Source organism: Epinephelus lanceolatus, chromosome 6 (assembly GCF_041903045.1).
Source record: "Epinephelus lanceolatus isolate andai-2023 chromosome 6, ASM4190304v1, whole genome shotgun sequence".
NCBI classification, from domain to species: Eukaryota; Metazoa; Chordata; class Actinopteri; order Perciformes; family Serranidae; genus Epinephelus; species Epinephelus lanceolatus.
The window spans coordinates 42,859,490-42,880,342 of record NC_135739.1 but is presented as its reverse complement, the minus strand read 5'-3'; the positions used below and the strand labels follow the sequence as shown (position 1 = coordinate 42,880,342).

Sequence of the window (20,853 nt, the reverse complement as noted above, 5' to 3'; positions counted from 1 at the left end):
ACTGTCTCACTGTCTCAGGTGCATGTTCAGATAAAGTGTTAGCCTACATACAGACAGCTTTCATTTAGTTTGTCTTTAACACTTTGCTGTTAGCCTCGCGAGCGCGATGTGCTTGTGTCGACCGCGATCATAAATCATAATAGCGGTGAATGAGAGACTGCGGACAGAGCGGGTTGAAATATGGCTTTCTACATGCTGATCACATGTATTGATAAAGTATTGGCTTGGCTGGCAGAGGTTTTATTGCACTCACAGTAACAAGCATAGTTGTCCTTAACTAGAGTCATCTTGAAGTTAAATTCCCTTCATCTGCACCGCGGCCTCTGCGCTGTTGAGTTTGTGTGTGTGTGTGTGTGTGTGTGTGTGCGCGCGCGCGCGCGCGTGCTGTGAGGGGTGACATGCAGAGAGCAGGAGAGAGGCTGCAGAATTATGGAGCTTTATCCCTATCTTTATTCAAGAGAGTGGTCTATCAGTTTGAGAGCATTATTTATTGATTTCACGTTCAAAACCCTGCCCTCACACTCAGATAGCCTCTGCTTGTGCTTGGAACTTCTCTGTTTCTGCTCAAACTGTGTGCTTGCACTCAGATACCATGTTGCACACACTCAGATACCATGTTGCTTGCACAGATTTCCTGCTCGAGCTTTGGCTTTTCTCCTCGCGCTCAAACTGTTTCTCTGCGCTTGTGGAATTTCTGCTCTCAGATTTCTGCCCTGTGCTTGGATTTTTTCGTGTAACAACCCTGTCAAAATCCCCAACCAACCAGCCGACACTGTGTATCCCAGAACGGGTACTCAAGTGTGGGGGAGAGGAACGGAGAGGACCACGGAGGTCAAATAGTGAAGTTTAAGGATGCCTTCGGTATGTTGTTAATGTGATTTTATGGGCAATTTATCAGTCGATGCCTCCTCCTCTGCAAAGCAAACTGACCCGGTGGCTACAGGTAATAGCGCAGTTTTGAAACCACTGTTCTTCCGAGATGAAGGACTGATTGTTGAGCTGCTGTTAACAGTTAACGGAGTTAACGCTGGATCCCGTTATTTAACAGTTTCAACACTAAATGAAGCAGAGTGACGGACCCAAAGCCTTCAATCTGGCTTAAATACAGCTGAAATGCTAACAAAAAAATAAAATACAGTGGTGAAGTTGGGAAGTTTTTTTGTTTTGTTTTTGAAGTTATGTGCTCATCATCTTTTCTGTGTCTTGCAGGCTGCCGGGAGAAGCGGACTGGCCTAAAGCGAGCGCACCCACAAGGAGGCAGGGATCATTTCATTGGTCAACAGTAAATCTGGCATTCCATTGGTTGGGGGATTTTGACAGGGTTGTTACACGAAAAAATCCAAGCGCAGGGCAGAAATCTGAGAGCAGAAAATCCACAAGCGCAGAGAAACATTTTGAGCGCAAGGAGAAAAGCCGAAGCTCGAGCAGGAAATCTGTGCAAGCAACATGGTATCTGAGTGCGTGCAACATGGTATCTGAGTGCAAGCACACAGTTTGAGCAGAAACAGAGTGGATCCAAGCACAAGCAGAGGCTATTTGAGTGTGAGGGCAGGGTTTTTGAATGTGAAATCAATAAATAATGCTCTCAAACTGATAGACCACTCTCTTGAATAAAGATAGGCATACAGCTCCATACAGAATGATGCTGAAACCGAAACTTTAAAAAGTAACGCAGATAATGGCGGAGCTTACTACGGTGTTGATTAAACTTGCCTTGGGTTGTTTAATACCGGGTCTCGGTGCCGATCCCTGCCTGGGCGTTTGATGAAGTCTCCTGGTTGGCCGGTGATAGATTGGTGTCAAACTGTCGTTACAGCCCGTCCGAGCGGTTCATGCCAGGCTGGAATCAAACCCCCCCACTGGTGATGTGCGCATCGTCTCATTTGATGTTGCCTAATAAGACTCCAGAATGTCATCGCATTATTTTTTTCTCAATAGACACAGGTGTCAAAGCTGTGTTGACAGGAAAGAGCCAGAGGAGAAAACCGCAAAATCACCTGGGGCAGTGCGGGCGGGGCATCAAGGCCACGGTGGCCTTAGGGCAGATATTTTTTTCAAGGGTACAGAGCCAAATTGGGAGGCCACAGAGCCATGGCCCTCGTGAAATTCCTGCCCTGCTCCTACCTATTGCCCCCCATTGCCAAAACATGTTTTGTGAGGTCACAGTGACCTTGAACTTCCACCATTAAATTCTAATCAGTTCATTTGGGAGTACAAGTGAATGTTTCCACCAAATTTAAAGCCACAGTGTGTAGGAATTTCTCCCATCTAACGTTGAAATCGTATATTGCATTCAAACAGATAGCGCACTCTAGTGCCTCACTTTTTCAAACCCATATTGCAACAACGGTAGTTGCTGTGTACCAAAAAGCTATAATAACATTGATGAAACCATGTCATCCGATACTTCATGGAGTATTCATTCAGGCTCCTACACAGACACACACAGACAAGTTGACACACCCACTCCTCACCATGTGATTGCATAGGCCTGGCCTGCCTGTTGGGAAAAAAATGACAGGTAGGCCAGCAGGCCAATCACAGCATCCCTTTTAAAATCTTTCACCTTCAGCAGCTCCTTCCACCTGGGAAAAGCTACCCCAATGTTGACCCTCATTTTTTGAATTCGCCGGTCATGTTGCCTTTTTGATTCCCTTTTGAGCTTTCTTGGCAACGCGGATTCCGTCGCCCCTGATGCAGAACACATATGCATGATCCTGCATTATGCTCAAAGAGTGGGACTTTGTTATGCTGCAGTAGTGTAGGCTTTCAAATTTGCCAGGGTGGTAGTGAAGCGCCTCTTGCTCCTCTCCTTTGGCTTTTCAGTTACGCAGTGATGGCCTGGCTGTCAACGAAAACACCGAAGGTGGGGCTATTCCCTGGTAGTGCTATACGTCCCTTGCTGGTGGATGTATTTTCAAGATGGCGAAACGTTATCGAAACCCCAAAACTACTTTAAAACAAATCCAAAATTCTCCTTTTACGAGAATAAGTCAGATTATTGGTGGAGGTAATAATACACCAATGATGACATATTTATGAATGTGGACATCGATTTTTGCCAATAAACAACTGAAAACGCTACACAATGTCCCTTTAAAGAAATTACCTAATGGTGTTCTTGAGATATCATGTTCACCAGAATAAGACGGATGCAAGGCCACAGTGATCTTTGACCTATGGTCACCAAAATCTTATCAGTTCAGCATAGAGTCCAAGCAGACATTTGTACTAAATTTGAAGAAATTCCCCAAAGACATTCTTAAAATATTGCGTTCACGAGAATGGAATGGACAGACAACCAAAAGCATAATGCCTCCAGCCATGGCTATCACCCACGCTTAGGCATACTAAAACATTGTAAGGAGGGAAGGTTTTTAATGAACATATCTGCAAAGTTACAAGACCTTCAGACTGAATGTATCGGCAAAATGCTCTCTGACAATGTTTTTATTTGTTTTCCTAAAATATCTGCTCAAAGAAACTTTAGCATTATAAAAACTTTCATGGTTGTGTGGGGCAACTCAAGGTCTTTGGTAAAAGGTCTGGAAAGATGGTGATCTTGTTTAAAGTGGCTATAACAGATATTTTTTATAATGATATACCGAATGACAATGTAAAAACAATATAATAATGTGAGAGGGGTTCCTTATAGTGATGAATTTACAGAGAATAATCTGCTGAATTTGCAGCCTCCCTCAGCTTTATATAGGTAGTTTTAGCTTATTGTTCAGCTGTCTGTTCAGCAACTTTACTGTTTGCTTCACTCTCACTGCTCTTGTAGTGTCCTTTTTGGCTGCAGCAGCAGCTGCTTTCAGTGAAAAAGCTCCAAGAATCCACTGTACACCACCTGCTCAGCACCAAACAGCAGATACTGTTGGAGACTGGTAAACACAGTGGAGCATTTAGCAACTTTAGAGACAGATCTTTCCCAAAGAAACAGAACACAAAGTTAAAAGAGAGTTGGACTTACTCATCAGGTGGACACAATAACCATTCCAAATGAATGATAATTTTGCTCTGTGTGTACTGGATGTTTGACACCTTGATCATATCAGCTAATAAGGTGTCTGTGTTGTTTACTGTGTTGTTTATTCTATGGCCTAAAAGAGTTTGTTGTGGCAAGATCAATATTGAAGTCAACACCAACTTGAAGCACCTGATAAGCTATATATATTTTATGATAAATAACCATTATAATATTCAATCCCAACCACCATTATTTCCTAACCTCAACCAAAGTTGAGTATCTCTTATCCTAACCTCACATGGAACATGAGATGCAGCTGGTGTCACAGTCACAGGTGTTGCACTTCTTACTCTAACAGTCCATCCACGTTTCTGTGCGGACAATCCAGGCAGCAATTATGTACCTCCAAAACTTTTTTCATCGGTTTCTGTGACACTATCTCGTGGACCAAACTGTTGGTAAATGGGGATTTTTTTATTAGGAGCCATCCTCTGAGGACCATGAATATCAAAAATAAAGTTAATTTAGACAAAAACAGTGGATAGACAGACTATGTGATTTTGCCAAGTAGGACGTACGCCTGGATCAACATGTCACATTGCATTCATGGAACACCATTGCAATCAACCAAACACAGCCCCCTGACATCACCAGTGTGTTGTTTCTTTGCTTCTTTCAAAATTCCTTTGGGCTTCTTTAGAGCTAAGCTAGTTTCCAAATTAAATTTAGTACAATTTAACAAAATCCTCAGTAACACTGAACAAAATGAGCTACTGCAGGGTTAGTGAGTTAGGTTGCTCAGTAGACAGGCTATGCTTACAAGTAAGCTTGCCAGTGGGCTAGAATATTAGCAAGTTTATGTAGGCAATGCTTACAACTAGGGATGCACGATAACTATCGGGCCGATAATTATCGGGCCCATAACAGGAAATTATTACGTCATTCCACACATTTCACACAGACGAGCACACTCTCTCTCTCACACACACAAACACACACACACACAGACGCCCACACTCTCTCTCTCACACGCACACACAGACACGCACACTCTCTCTCACACTAATGTTGCACGGTATACTGGTACCAACAGTAGACTGCAGCACTAAAATTCCACAGTACATATGATACCATAATGTTGGAGTACCGTAGTACTACGGTACCTCATGGTACCACTACTGTGGGATAAGTTCAAAGTCCAGTCCAAAGAGGGTGAGTGTCCATGCACCGTCCAATAACGGCGCGCGCTGTCCAATAACGGCGAATCCTGCCGGTTGTGGGTTGAACGGGGGTCACAGACACAGACAGGAATATGTATTCCTGTCAAATACGGCGGCCATAGTGCAGATAATGGCTTACCGGCGACGGATAAGTCCAGCTCCAGGTCCAATAATGTCCTTTTGTTGGCGTCATGACTGCCCAGAAGTACCTGAACAGCCGAGCCGTGGCGGCACACAGGTATGTGATGTGTCAGAGGAGAAACGAGCCGTTCACATTTCTCTCTGTGGCAGGTAACGGCCCACAAACCTCACCGTACTTTAGGGATTGTTCTTTACTTATGAAGGGACTTGTCAGGGGAGGAGGGTGGCTGGTTGATTTTTATTTTATTATTTTATTTTATTTTGATCCCCCCTATGTTAATCACTTATTGATGCTGTTTTTGAAGTATGAATAAGTCAGTAAGTAATTTATTCCATTGAAATATCATTGATGTATTATAGAAAAGTGATTTATCTTTTTATAAATGACAAAAGGCACATCTGCCTCATTTTTGCTGTGGTATCGTGATACTACTCAGAACCATGATACTGTCACTGTATCGTACCATGGGTCCCAATTTTGGCACCGTGACAACACTATCTCACACACGGACTCTCTCTCTGTCTCTCTCTCTCTTTCTCTCTCTCTCTCTCTTCTAATATGAGATAAAAGAACAACTGAACCTCATTTACCTTAGTGAAAAGGTATTCATTTGAATGGAACCATAAGCCAAAATTCTTTAAACTTATTTTTTTGTTACTATGGAATGCACTTTTTCAGTTTGTTTACATAGACAAGTCTAACTTGTTCAGTGCAGTCATTTTCTATATATATTTATTTTTTTGAACTTCTGGAATTAACTTTTTCAGTTTGTAATCCCGATGCATGTATCTGCATCAGTTCAAGGGGCCTTTATTTTTATATCAGTAAGTAATGCACCTTATTTAAAATGATGTTCATTTTAGATATCAAATAGTTTTTTTGTTTGATATCTTTTCGAAAATGTTTGAGATGCTTGCCAATAGTTTTTCACTGGAAAAAATAAATATCTCTTCATTTAAAGGGTCAAAACTGTTTTGGTTTTGTTCATAGTATTGATGTCATGATCTTAGGTGTGTGTGTTATCGGTTATCGGTATCGGCCTTTATGAGCTGAAAGTTATCGGTATCGGTTTAAAAGAAAAGTTATTGTGCATCCCTACTTACAACTATGCTTGCCAATAGGCTAGTTAATTGTTTACTAACAAAGATTAAGGATATCATTTTTATATCATATAATTTTGCAGTTGCAAATACCTGCATTTCCCCTCCCTTTTATAGCCAACAAAAACGTTTTTGGCAAGATTGCAAATTGATTAATTGGATAATTTGTTTATGTTGATCCAGGACCATCAATACCATGTTGATTCTGGATAATTTGTTTTTGTCAACATCAACATAGCAGTGATAGTCCTGGATCAACATTAGCAATTCTATTCCAGATCAACATGGAAATGATGGTTCAAGACCTAATATATATTTAGATAGCTTCTCCCCGATTTCTCTTCAACAATTGACTGCAGTGATTTCTTCATCTAAATCATCAACGTGTCTCTTAGACCCTATCCCAACTAGGCTACTTAACGAAGTCTTACCATTACTTAACACTAACTTATTAGACATGATCAATATATCTTTATTAACAGACTATGTACCACAGTCTTTTAAGGTAGCTGTAATTAAACCTCTCCTAAAAAAGTCCACCCTGGATCCTGAGGTGTTAGCCAACTATAGACCAATATCTAATCTTCCCTTTATGTCAAAGATCCTTGAGAAAGTAGTCGCAGACCAGCTATGTGATTTTCTCCATGATAATAATTTATTTGAGGAATTTCAGTCAGGATTTAGAGTGTATCATAGCACTGAGACAGCACTAGTTAAAATTACAAATGATCTTTTGATTGCTTCAGACAAAGGACTCGTCTCTGTACTTGTTTTATTAGATCTTAGCGGCATTTGACACAACTGACCATCAAATTCTGCTACAGAGACTGGAGCATTTAATTGGCCTAAAAGGTTCTGCACTAAGGATTACTGTTAATTTATTATGCTGATCTGTTCTGTACAACATCTATTGCACGTCTGTCCGTCCTGGAAGAGGGATCCCTCCTCAGTTGCTCTTCCTGAGGTTTCTACCATTTTTTTTCCCCGTTAAAGGGTTTTTTTGGGGGGAGTTTTTCCTTATCCGCTGCGAGGGTCATAAGGACAGAGGGATGTCGTATGCTGTAAAACTGTGTGAGGCAAATTGTGATTTGTGATATTTGGCTTTATAAATAAAATTGACTGATTGATTGATTGATTGATTGATTGAAGATCAACATAAACAAACTATCCATTGTCAACATGACGATGATGGTCCTGGATCAGCCCCACAACTGCGATCTTGCAAAAAATAATTTACAAAGTAACTCCCTAATATTCTAGTCTATTGCCAAATTTACTTGTAAGCATAGCCTACCTATTTAGCAAGCTTACTCACTAACCCTGCAGCAACTTATGAGGATTTTGTTCAGTGTTACTGACGATTTTGTTAAATTATACTAACTTCAATTTGGAAAACTAGCTTAGCTCTAAAGAAGCCCAAAGGAATTTTGAAAGAAGCACACGAGCAGCAAACTGATGATGTCAGAGGACTGTTTGGTTGATTGTGACGTTGTGCATGGACAGACAGCTGTGCTGAGATCACCACCACCATCAAACTTCATGAAAACTTCAAAATTTCTGTGGTATCCTGTAATTCATAATCCAAAGTGTGTGTAAGTTTGTTGCTCCCTCACCCTTGGTATCATTGAGAGGGTCCATGTGTCGGTAGATGTAGCCCTCCAGGTAGGTGTGAAAGCGCGGTGTGGGGGGGAAGAAGGCCAGACAGATGGCCATCAGCTCCCAGCCTCGCTCCAGGCTGTCGTAGCGGAAGTTCTCGGTGGTTTGACGACACAGCTGGATGTAGAGCTCATCCCGCAGACCCTGGTTACTCCACCCACGTACCACCACCTGACAGAGACAGGCAGAGGGCCCAGGGAGTCTGTCTGTTGGTAACTGTCTCCTTATGAATAAAAAGTCATGACTTCAGTTGTTAATCAAACTTAATCACCATTCTGGAGGCTGTGGTTTGTGCTGCTGTTGAAATGTATTGTATTATAATGAGATGTTTCTAACATTTTGTCCAACTTATTCATATCAATGAGGGTAGAATAAATATCAGTAACACTTCTTATCAGTGATTGTTTTACTAATTCACACTCAGAAAGCTTGCTGAGGCTTGTTTTACATGGGAACCATTTCAGACTCACTAGCATCTGACACAACAGATTCACTTGTATTTTAATAAGTCCAGCTGTCTACTACACTACACTACACTTTCTCTTTTATTTTGCACGTTACTATGGTGATTGTGTTTAGCTCTGAGCACTGCCAAAATGTGTGTGAAATGGATGGATGGATGGATGGATGGATGGGTGGGTGGACATATGTATGGATGGATGAATGAATGGATGGATGGATGGATGGATAAATGATTCAGCACCAGCTGCACCACAACAGCCTCCACCGCCCCCAGCGAAGGATTCAGCTCCAGCACCACAACAGCCTCCACTGCCCCCAGTGAAGGATTCAGGCCCGCCATTGGTTCCACCTCCCCCCAGGCCCTCATCACAGGCCTTGGACTCGTCTGTGATGGCCCCAGCGAAGGTTTCAGGCCCGCCATCTGTTTCACCTCCCCCCAGGCCCTCATCACAGGCCTTGGACTCGTCTGTGACGGCCCCAGCAGAAGTTTCAGACCCAGCAGCACCCCCACCTCCTCTACCCACAGACCAGCCCTGGGCCCCCCCTGCCACATCTACCCCCTCTAGAGACTTGCCCCTCTCCCTCTCCTTTTCATCCCCACCTTCCCCCATGGGCCTTCCCAACCATCTTGAAAGCCTGATCAAATCAGGGATTAAGATGGTTCCCCTCACCCCTAATATAGCAAGGTCAAGACTTCTATCACCAACTATGCTGAACTCTTCCCCGTATAAAACTGTGCCCCTCAAGTCACACAGGAGCTTCAACTCTCCTGCTTCACAAACTAAAGCTCCCCCAGTTCCTCCCCCTCGGTTTTCATCTGGTCCATCACCCAAACTTCCCCCTGCTCGTCCTCCCCTGCCTGCCCCCAGAGCTGGTATCCCTAAGAGCTAGGATGCACAGGGCCTCTGCTGTCCCAGGACTTACAGCCATGATAAAGGTAATATCAAGCTGGGGCCCTGTGAGACAATTTTCTCCCCTAGTGCTATATCTACAGCCACACCACATAGACCAGATTACAGAAGGACAGTTAGACTGTCCAATCAGAGAAATTTAATCCATATTCCTTGTAAGAAGATAATGTCCAGTCCTACTGAAACTAATCTGAAACTTGCTGTGCTTAATGTCAGATCCTTGTCTAACAAATCATTTTTAATTAATAATTTGATCTCTTCGTATAATCTTGATTTTATGTTTTTAACTGAAACATGGCTTGACAAAAACACAGGTAATGCTGTTCTAACGGAATCAGCTCCACCCAACTACAAATTTGAATCTGAAACACGAGAAAACAAAAAGGGTGGAGGTGTCTGTGCAATATTTAGAGATCATATGGTTATGCACAGGTTGTCATTTGGGGTGTTTTCATCATTTGAGTATGTATCCTTTAAAATGGAGCTAAAACAATCTCCGTCCATACTCTATGTAGTTACAAGCCTCCCCAGCACCGTCAAAGTTTTATTGATGATTTTACCAGGATGCTTTAAATTGTATGCACAGACTTTGATGGTTTGGTCATTACAGGTGATTTTAATGTACATGTGGATAATGTCTGTGACAGAAATGCTAAAGAGCTCAGTGCTGTCCTTGAAACCTTTGGCCTGACTCAGCATGTGTGTGAGCCCACCCACAGCAGAGCGCAGCACACTCTGGACCTGCTCATTACAAAGGGGGTTAATATTTCAAACGTCAATGTGGTTGATGTTGCTCTGTCTGATCATTTCTGTGTCTTCTTTGACCTGTCTGTTTCTCCCAAACCACCGGCTGGTCCTGCAGTTGTTCGGAGGAGACACATAAATAACAGCACAGGTGCTCTGTTCATGGAAATGATAAACTTTGAAAATGCCTCATGTTCTAATGTTGATGATTTGTTGAACTCTGTTACTTCGAGTGTTTTGAATGTTCTGGACACCATTGCCCCTGTGAAGGTTAAAATGGTTAAAAAAAAGCAGAAGGCGCCATGGAGGAATGACGACTCGGTCAGGGCACAGAAAAGGGAGTGCCGGAGGGCCGAGCGGAAATGGCGCAAGTCAAAGCTTCCTGTTCATTATGAAATTTATAAAGAAAAGTTGTACGTGTTCAACCGGATCTTACGTAGAACAAGGGAGAGGTACTTTTCTGAAATTATTGGAAACTGCAGTAACAACTCGCGTGTCTTATTTGCAACAGTGAACAGATTAACAAACCCTCCAGCTCAACTGCCGTTGGAACTGATCTCCACATCTAAGTGTAATGAGTTTGCAGTATTCTTTTGCGACAAGGTTCAGGGAATTAAAAATGCCATCAATTCCACAACACTAATAACAACCCTGCAGCCACCTAGACACTTAGAGCTGACTCATTTTGCACCTGTAACTGACAAAACTGTCCAAGAGATCATCACCAGTCTGAGTTCATCTACATGCTGCCTCGATGTGCTACCCACTAGATTTCTAAAGTCTGTGCTGAGCAGTTTGTTACCACCACTTGCTCACATAGTTAACATGTCACTACAGTCTGGAACATTCCCAAAGGCCTTGAAAACTGCGGTCATAAAGCCTCTCCTAAAGAAGAGCAGTCTTGATGCCACAGTACTGAACAACTACCGGCCCATTTCAAATCTGCCGTTTTTAGGCAAAGTCCTTGAGAAAGTTGTTTACCAACAGCTTACTGACTTTCTCCTAATGAATAACTCCTTTGATGTTTTCCAGTCAGGTTTTAGACCCCATCACAGCACTGAGACTGCTCTTATTAAGGTGACAAATGACATCCGCCTGAACACTGACGCAGGCAAAGTCTCAGTTTTAGTCCTGCTAGATCTGAGTGCTGCTTTTGACACTGTTGATCATGAGATCCTTTCACAGAGACTAGAGGACTGGGTGGGCATCTCTGGCACTGCCCTAAATTGGTTGAAGTCCTATCTAGAAGACAGGAAGTACTTTGTTGAAATTGGTAACTGTGTCTCAGACTACATGGCCTTGACCTGTGGGGTGCCCCAAGGGTCAATCCTGGGACCCCTTCTGTTCAATCTCTACATGCTGCCTTTAGGCCAGTTAATACAAAGTAATAATGTGTCCTACCACAATTATGCAGACGACACTCAGATCTATGTCTCACTGACAGCAGGTGAATATGGACCAGTGGATTCACTCTGTCACTGCATCCAACAGGTCAGTGTGTGGATGCAAAACAACTTTCTCCAGCTAAATTCAGACAAGACTGAAGTCATCGTATTTGGTCCACAGAAACAAAGAGAAAGTGTCAGCAGTCACCTCCAGTCTCTCTCTCTAAAACCTACAAATCAGGTTAGAAATCTCGGGGTAATAATGGACACAGACTTGAACTTTAACAGCTACATCAAATCAATAACATCAGCAGCTTTCTACCATCTAAAAAACATTGCCAAAATCAAAGGTATAGTGTCTAAACCTGACTTGGAGAGACTTATCCATGCATTTGTCTCTAGTAGGTTAGACTACTGTAACGGCCTGCTCACTGGCCTCTCTAAACGGGCCGTAAGACAGCTGCAGTACATCCAGAATGCTGCTGCTCGGGTCCTGACCAGAACCAGGAAGTACGAGCACATTAGTCCTGTGCTCAGGTCTCTACACTGGCTTCCTGTGGCTCAGTGAATAGACTTTAAAGCAGCTCTGCTTGTGTACAAGTCTCTCCACGGCCTAGCACCAAAATACATCTCTGACATGTTAGTGCCATATGAACCATCTCGGACTCTGAGGACCTCAGGGACTGGCCTCCTGCTGGTGCCCAGAGTCAGGACTAAACATGGGGAATCAGGATTCCAGTTTTATGCAGCTAAAATCTGGAACAGTCTTTCTGAAGATGTGAGACAGGCCTCTGCTCTGACAGGCTCAAAACAGCTCATAATGATTATTTATGTTTTTATTTTGTAATGTGATTTTAATGCATTTTCTTGTTCTGTAAAGCACTTTGAATTGCTTTGTGTACAAATTGTGCTCTACAAATAAACTTGCCTTGCCTTGCCTTGCCTAGATGGATGGATGGATGGATGGATGGATGGATGAGTGGGTGGGTGGGTGAATGCATTAACAGCTGCTGCAACCATCAGCCTCTCAAACTATCTTTTGTTTCTAACACTGCTACCATTTTCCAGAGGAACAATATGTATATTAATATTCATGACGAGGTTTGCATTGACCATTTATAGATAATTGTGGCATTGTGGTAAGCAGAACATGAGGCTCTGTGCATGCAAGCATTGTCAAGTTGATTGTGATTTATTGCATTGCTTCTGCCTGGAGCTCGCATAAACGGAGCCTGGGTTTGGTTGAAGGTGGCAGTGCTGTTTGGGCTGAGATCACTGTCTAGCCTCCTGGAGGTGTCATTGTTGTGAGGGCTCGTCTTGGGGAGGTAGACTGTACAGCCTAACCCGGTGGGGGAGTGTGATAGCCTAACAAGGCTTCCTTCCCTGGGTCTACCTCCTCTGTGGTAGTATAGGTAAAGTAAAGGAGGTTGTTCGGTTAGTGTGGGGAGCAGTGAGACCTGGCATTAGGGGAGTGTCTCTGGGATGCCAGAGATCACTGTCTAGCCTCCTGGAGGTGTCGTGGGACCAACTAGACGAAACACTGGTGAAAGGAGGTTCCCACCCAATGACCCCAAAGACATGTTAGTTATCACTGCTCACTGGTCTGTACAGTTAAGCCTTGCCATAATAGCTTATCGTAGGGCTTAGAAGGTTACTCACTGAGTGCTGATCCTTTTTTTTTTTATTTTTTAGAGCACAAACTTCTTGTGTTTATTTGAATTGAATATAAAAGGAAACTGCGAGCAAAGCATATTCTTTGTTTTCTAAATCAGACTTGTAATTAAAAAGTGGAATCACGAGAGAGGATTGCCAAGGTGAGATATGAGGGAGTTAGTGAGAGTAACATTTCTGTGCATGGATAAACAAGTGTGAGGAGGGGAGACCTCCAGTTAAGACCCTGGTTCAGGCTGTCTACACACCTCCAGAGCAACAGAGAGGGAGTCAGCCTTAGAGCGACGGTCTCCCATGAAGGTCTGAATGAGCTTAAAGATGTCCACTGCCTCCCTCTTCACAGTGCGGTCTGAGGTGACAATCATGGGCTTCTTGATGGGCTCACTGCTCCAGGCCAGCATGTTGGCAATGGACACCTTTCTTCGAAACAGACCCTGAAAAAACAAGTGGGGTGGAGAGAAATGCGAAAAGAGCAACAGAGAGTGTTAGAGGAGTGACAGAGAAACAGGGAAAGATACTGAGAGGGCAGCCCCCTCCTAACTCTGCTTGGACTTTCTCATGCTAATAAAAAACAGATAAGCGTGCAGTAGGAATGAACAGTGCAACAAGTGCACAATTAGATGTGACAGCAGAGGGATGCCTGACATCAACATAACTCAATTGTATAAAAATGCTTTCAGTTCCTATTTTGTGAGGTCACACCGGCCTTGACCTTTGACCACCAAATTCTTATCAGCTTATTCTTCAGTTCAAATGGACGTTTGTGTCAAATGTGAAGAAATTCCCTCACGGTGTTTTTGAAATATCATGTTCACAAGAATGAGACAGACAAGGTCACAGTGACCTAGACCACCAATCAGTCCATCATTAAGTCCAAGGGGATGTTTGTGCCAAATCTTCCCTCTTAGCATTCTTGACATATTGCGTTCACAAGATGGGGTGGACTAACAACCTGGGGCGAAAATCCCATTTCATAGTTGGGGGGGACAATAAACAGTAAAATTTTAGAGAATAATTCCAGGGGGGGACAAGGAAAAAAAGTTGTAGCCTGTCTTTTATACAGCATCTTTTACCACAATTTGACGCTTTAATCTCTTTAATCTTTAATCTCTCTATCTCTCCAACAGGCAGAGTGAATGTCTATACTTATGAGAAATGGCTTAACAACTAAACATTTCCTGCAATTAAACTGGTAAACTGGTTTATAAACAGTGTGCTGTGAGATCTGCCGCTGCGCACCTCACAACCATGCGTAATAGTCGGACGTAATGACCGCTTCTCGTCGGTTAGACTGCACGTCTTTCATGTTTGTCTCACTGACAGGTGGAGAGCCTACAGACAGGTACCCATTAGCTATGAGCCGCTCCATCACAACCGTGCGTAATAGTCGCGCATAATGAACGCTCCTCGTCGGTAAACTGCACGTCTTTCATGTTTGTCTCACTGACAGGTGGAGAGCCTACAGACAGGTACCCATTAGCTACGAGCCGCTCCGCCACTGACTGCTCTTGTCCTGTCCTCTCCCTCTTCTTGCTCTCCTGTCCTCTCTGACTATCACTAAACTCTGAGCTTAATCATTAGCTTTTAGCTTAGCAGCACTGATAATTGAGTAGGCTTTTGAACAATGCAGGAGAAATGTTGCAGACAGTTTATATTATCAGCCTGGGCCTGGGGCTTGTTGTAACAGTAAATGGGATTTGTTGTAACTTGTGTAAGTTAAACTGTGTCTGTGTGAGTGAACATCTTACCCTGCGATGTGCGATGTGGGCAGCGGTTCCAGCCACACGCTGTCTCAAATTATTCTGGAGGGGGAAGCTTTACTGAAGGGAGAGTCATGCCCCCCCTGTCCCCCCCGGGATTTCCGCCCCTGCTAACAATGGACAACCTGAAAACATAACGCCTCAGGCTACAGCTATCCCTGGCGCGGAGTAGGGATGGGCAAACAATCAAAATTCATTATTCGATCATCAAAAAAATTAACAATCAATTATCAATTAACTGATAAGCGAGTTTCAAAAGAGAGAAAGCAAAAGAGTGCAATGCAGACTGTCGCCGCAAGAGAGCGCAGCTGCCCCAGTTTTGAGCTTCAACCCCCCAGCCCAAAGAGGAAGAATGGTGTGCATGCACAGTTCACCCCTGGGTGTTTACAACCGTTGCCAGCCAGGGGTTACAGGCTTCAGTTTTCAGCGAAACTTCCGTCTTTCAGTGGCGTAGTGTTTTCAGAGGCTTCAAGGGAAGCTGGGAAGGCTTAGGAGAGCAATGAGAGCCTCCGTCTGTTTATGATTTTTTGCCTGGCATAGGTCCGGCGGGGGGTCTCGTAGGCAGGGTGGCTCGCTGGGCCTGTAGCATTGTTGGGGAAACACTGCGACTATCAAGCAAAATTATTTGTGATCGATCAAAATCCTTAACAATCAATCATCGACAATCGAAAATTGATGCCCATCCCTAGCGCAGAGGCATAAAATTTAACATATTTACCTCTCTTTTACAGTAGAAACTTGGGTTTTAATCGGACTCAAGCCTAAAACTGCTTCTGTGGGTCGTGCTTGGAATGAAACTGTGCAGAAACTGCAGGGTCAATGCTGACTTTTTGAGCCAGATTAAAGCTCTAGTCCCAAGAGTCCTGAGTGGAACCAGTTCAAGAACCAGGGCTTATTCGGTGAAAAACAGGTATTATTAGCTTTGAGTATAGACATATTTTTTCACACTAACCAGGGCTTTAAGGAAATGTACATCTGACATGAATAGTTGCAGTCAAGATTTTAAATGAAACATATGTGTAGAATTTAGGTTATTCGAGAGAATTTCAGTTACAAAATGTATTTGTTGGAATTCTGAAGGCTAAGGCTAATACAAAGATCTCTTTAAGGGTTCTGGTAAAACCTGTGACTTTGGACTTAAAAACCAATAAATAAAATGGGAAAAAAATTAGGAATATTAACCACACCTATTAAGAATCATACCATGTCACTTTACTCCTCCCATACTGTAACTATGTCAGCAAGCAGTATGTGGAAATATCCACTCACATCCGTGGTCTACCTCTTCTGTAGCATTTACCTGATACCTGATCAGTTCAACGACTGAACGATGTGTGTGAGAGAGCAGCATGAGTTTGAATAGTAAAGACAATAAAACTTTTGTCTTGCACGTAGTTCATGAATATAACTCTGTTTGTGTTAACTTATGGAAGCTAGTGCTCACTAAACTCCTATTGTTGTAATGACACTGCTAAAGTGCAGAGGTTCTCCTTCCTCTGGTGTTTTTGCATTACCGTCTTTAATTCAATTTTATAAATTTAATTGAATTGGGTATAAAGTCAAATATCACAAATCACAATTTGCCTCTGAGAGCTTTACAGCAAGCAACATCCCTCTGTCCTTGGATCCTCACAGTGGATAGGGAACCCCCCCCAAAAAAACCTTTAACAGGGGGAAAAAATGGTAGAAACCTCAGAACTGGAGGACCAACACCTATTTAGATGTATTTGGGAAAACAAAGACAGATTGCATCAGATCTGGGATCTATTCAACAGGGACATATGTGACCAAGAGCAAATTAAAGTACCTTAAATTTCATCAGGATTTTATGGGGCCTAACATTAAAATCTCAGATCTTAGAAGGCAATGGCGGGCAGATATCAGACATTATACAGAAGAAAACAGATTTCAATCTACTGTGTGAAACACATTCACTATCCTTAAGATTTCATATTCTGTCAAACACACCAAACAGATTAACTGCAATAATCATTATTCTCAGCTGTAATACTAATTGCAGGATGTAATTCTAAACTCTATTCTAGTTATTCTATATTATATGCATTACAGAAATCAATGAAACGGACAAAGATGCAGATATTTTTGAAAGACAGAGGAGCAGCAGGTGTGGACTGTGCAAAAGTAATAACTACACAAAGCTGAATAGAATTTTGCTGTATATAACAAGAAAAATAAACCCTCTGTTTTGTTGTGTTTTGGCATTTTGCACTTAAAAATGTTGAATAAACATGCTTTGACAGAGCTGCACAAATAAAGCACAAATAAGTGTTAACCTGCTGTGTTTTTTATGCATGGTGATCTGTTGAGCTAACTTCAGTAAACTGTGGCAACAAGAAGGCATGTTATTGAGTGGATTAGACATGGAAAATTATGGCAACAAAGTGACATTCAGTGTTACTGTATAGATTTTAAAGTCCTTTGATACCAAAGAAAACTTTAAATTTAAACAATTAATTTAGGCGCAGGTAAATAAGAATAGTAGTGTATATTCGGGTGGGGAAAAAATCAATACAGCATAGTATGGTGATATTTTTGTGTGGCAATCTTGTATCATTGCATGGATACAGAGTATTGATTTTTTCGCTAATATAAATTATTAATATTAAAATTACACATTAAACTTTTGGGTGGCCTACTAGAATAATATAATCCATTGCTTTTTCAGTCCACTAGATACATTTTGCTACTGCAAAAAAATGGCTGAAGTGAGATGAAAAGACTGAAGACTTGATCTTATTAGACAAAACAGATGATGACAAAGTTTTCTTTTGGGGACATCATTTACAGTTGAAAAAAGGTGATAAATAGCAATATGTCACAATATATTTCTTCGCAATTATATTGTATCGTGACTTGTGTATTGTGAGAATATCATATCTTGGGGCCTCTGATGATTCCCACCCCTAGTGATTATGTGTTGAATTAAGCAACAGTGTGTTAAAATATGAGTTGATGAAATTTATTTTATTTTGTGAATCCTACTTATTTTTATCCAGATATTTAATGAATATAAATTAATTTCACCAAGATACTCAATAAATATAAATCAATTTTGACCAGATATTTAGTAAATCTAAATTAATTTTGCTCAAATACTTGGTAAATATAAATCAGTTTTCCTTGTGAAATTGATCTGGATTTGCTAAATATTTTTGGGTTACATAACTCATCATTTGGCATGCTATTAATAAACCCAGGACATTTTAACTGTTGCTTTTATTACTATGTACTTATTATTTTTGTTTCAATTTAATGTATTCAATTCTTTCTAATTAAAGATGAAGTATTCAAAACATATTCAAATATATTGCGAGCTACTTCGTTGCCATAATGTCTCTTAAGTAACCCTTGGTCACATTTTCTACTGTGTACACTTGGCATGACAATATGAAGGGATTCATTACAGTATGGCAACCAGTCTTAAACACACTGGACCCCTCTGGGCTGGACTTTCTCTCTAAACATTTTCAGAAGTAACTGGTTATCTATTGTAAAAAAACAAACAAACAGTGGTAAGTTTTGTGCGGGCTGTTTTCATGCACCGTTTGTATGTTTACCTATGAAAAGTAATGCACCAAAAGTCATACATATCCCACGTAACGATGAGCAAGGCTGCAATCACGTGGCCAATATGCTGACGGGAGTAAAGAAGAAATGCCAAGTTGGGGTGGTGGACTTTGGACAAGACTTTTCCCTGGGAGTTTCCCTAGGAGACCAGTGTTTGAAACCGTGTTAAGTTTGAGTCATTTGAAAGTACATCCTCACCATGTTTTTTGCAACTTCAATTGCCTAAATCTAACCACCATAACATAACTTTACATTAATTACATAATGTCATTTGTGGGGCAGTTATTCGTAGGATATCATACCAACTGTTATACGTTGGTTTTTGTGTGTGTCTGAGTTTTGTTAAATCAGTTAGGATGACAAATATGGTTGTGTATGAGTTTTGGTCCAGAAGAGCAAATACAAAACATCAAGGGTTAGATCAACTTGTATTTTGACAAAATCATGATAATCTTAAAACAAGGTCTAACGCAGATGTCCTTGAAATTTCTTGCGGCCAGAAACAAGACGGACCTTGAGTTGAGAGTTTTTCTTTTGTCATGCTGCTGTTTCAAAGGTCAAGAATGAGCTCTTAAGCTCAGCTCCTGTGTTATTTCTTGAGTAGCTAAACCTGATTACCGATCAGCTGATAACAAACAATATATTAAGCAGCACTAACAATGTAACCCCAGTAAGACATTAGCAGTCATATTTGAACAGATTAATATACAGTATGCGACATATATGCTAAAATGTTAAAACTCAATAAAGTGCTCAAAGTTGTAATGACATGACCATGTCTTTAACTGCACTACACTTACAAATGAGGATAAATTATCACAAGTTATTCCACAACATTTTGGAGACAATTTTATGAATAGTTAAGACAGAAATAGCAACAAACGGCCACCAAAGTTGGATACACACATTCTCTTAACTACCTGTGTGTGTTTGTTGAAGTGCTTGGATGCCCAGTTCTCGATGTCGGTCTCTGAGGAGGGCTTTCTCAGGTTGAATTCTGGGAAAATGCCACAGCTGGCGCTAGGCATCATATTCCTGGCATTTCGACTGGCCTCAAACTGGGCACAGGCTCCAAGGTCCTCTGACTGACAGGTGAAGACACAGAGGAAAGAGGAAGACAGACAGAGTGGGAGATAGGAAACAGACAATGTCATTCATCTCTGTGCTGCTGCTGCAGAACATTTAGATTGGCTGGAGAGCTGAAAGTTCTTTTAGTGCTCAGTAGGAGCTGACTGAGATTAATACTGACGTGTTAATACGTCAATATGCACAAGGTTATTCCAGTGCAACAAAGAGTCCATTTACTCCTCAGCGAGTGGCATAACAATCTAAAGTAACAGCTGTGGATCAACAAAAAAAGATGCAAGAGAAGTTATTCAAAGACAGACATGGACATCACCACTACAAGAGCCTGTCATGATGCCCTCCTGCTTAAAGTGGCTGCAAGATAGATACTGTATGGAAGAAAGTAAACAAGACGGAAGAAGTAAATGTAATATAATGTTACCATGGAGACATGAGAGGACTGTTTGTCAGCCTGCATGGTGTTGTATTTTGGTGAATCTACACATGTTAAGTTCTCTCTGCGAGTTGAGCTAAACCACAGAGCACAGGGTCACTAAAGTAAAGATTTTATAACAATCTGTCCATGACATTATAACATAGTTACTGTGCAAATAAAAATGTTGACCTGATGGTGACATCATGTTTATTCATAACACAACATATCATTATATGGCCAGTAGCTGTTCAGGTTGACCTTCTTTGGAGCAAAGTGTTGGACAGATGGACTGACATTACTGTCTTTGGGGTTCAACAGCCAAAAACTCAGAACACTGAGACTGGAAAAAAGATTTCCCTTCATTCATTAATTTATGATCCATAATTAAATTAAATTCAATCTTATTTATAAAGCCCAGTATCACAAATCACAATTTGCCTCACAGGGCTTTACAGCATACGACATCCCTCTGTCCTTAGGACCCTCACAGTGGACTGACAGACGTGCAATAGATGCTGTGTGTACAGAACAGATCAACATAATACATTTACAATAATCCATATGAATGATACATAGAGAGAGACAGAGAGAGAAATTGAGACAAAAAGAGCCAGAGCCAGAGTGAGATGCAGGACAGACAGTAATGACAATAGCTACAATAACAATAATTCTAGTAATAATATTGAAATAATAACAGTAATTGTATATGATAGTCTATGTATGTGACAATAATAATCATAACC

The 20,853-nt window shown here is 41.6% G+C and overlaps 1 protein-coding gene across 1 annotated transcript in view; it reads right to left on the bottom strand.

Moving 5' to 3' along the window:
• arhgap39 (Rho GTPase activating protein 39) overlaps positions 1-20,853 on the bottom strand; it is a 242,489-nt gene that overhangs the window by 19,234 nt on the left and 202,402 nt on the right. The window contains exons 4-6 of the mRNA XM_078169082.1: positions 19,530-19,694; positions 13,510-13,695; positions 8,046-8,259 (exon numbers count right to left, since the gene is read on the bottom strand). Of these exons, the coding sequence (XP_078025208.1) occupies positions 8,046-8,259; positions 13,510-13,695; positions 19,530-19,694 (565 nt within the window). The remainder of the gene's footprint in view (positions 1-8,045; positions 8,260-13,509; positions 13,696-19,529; positions 19,695-20,853) is intronic.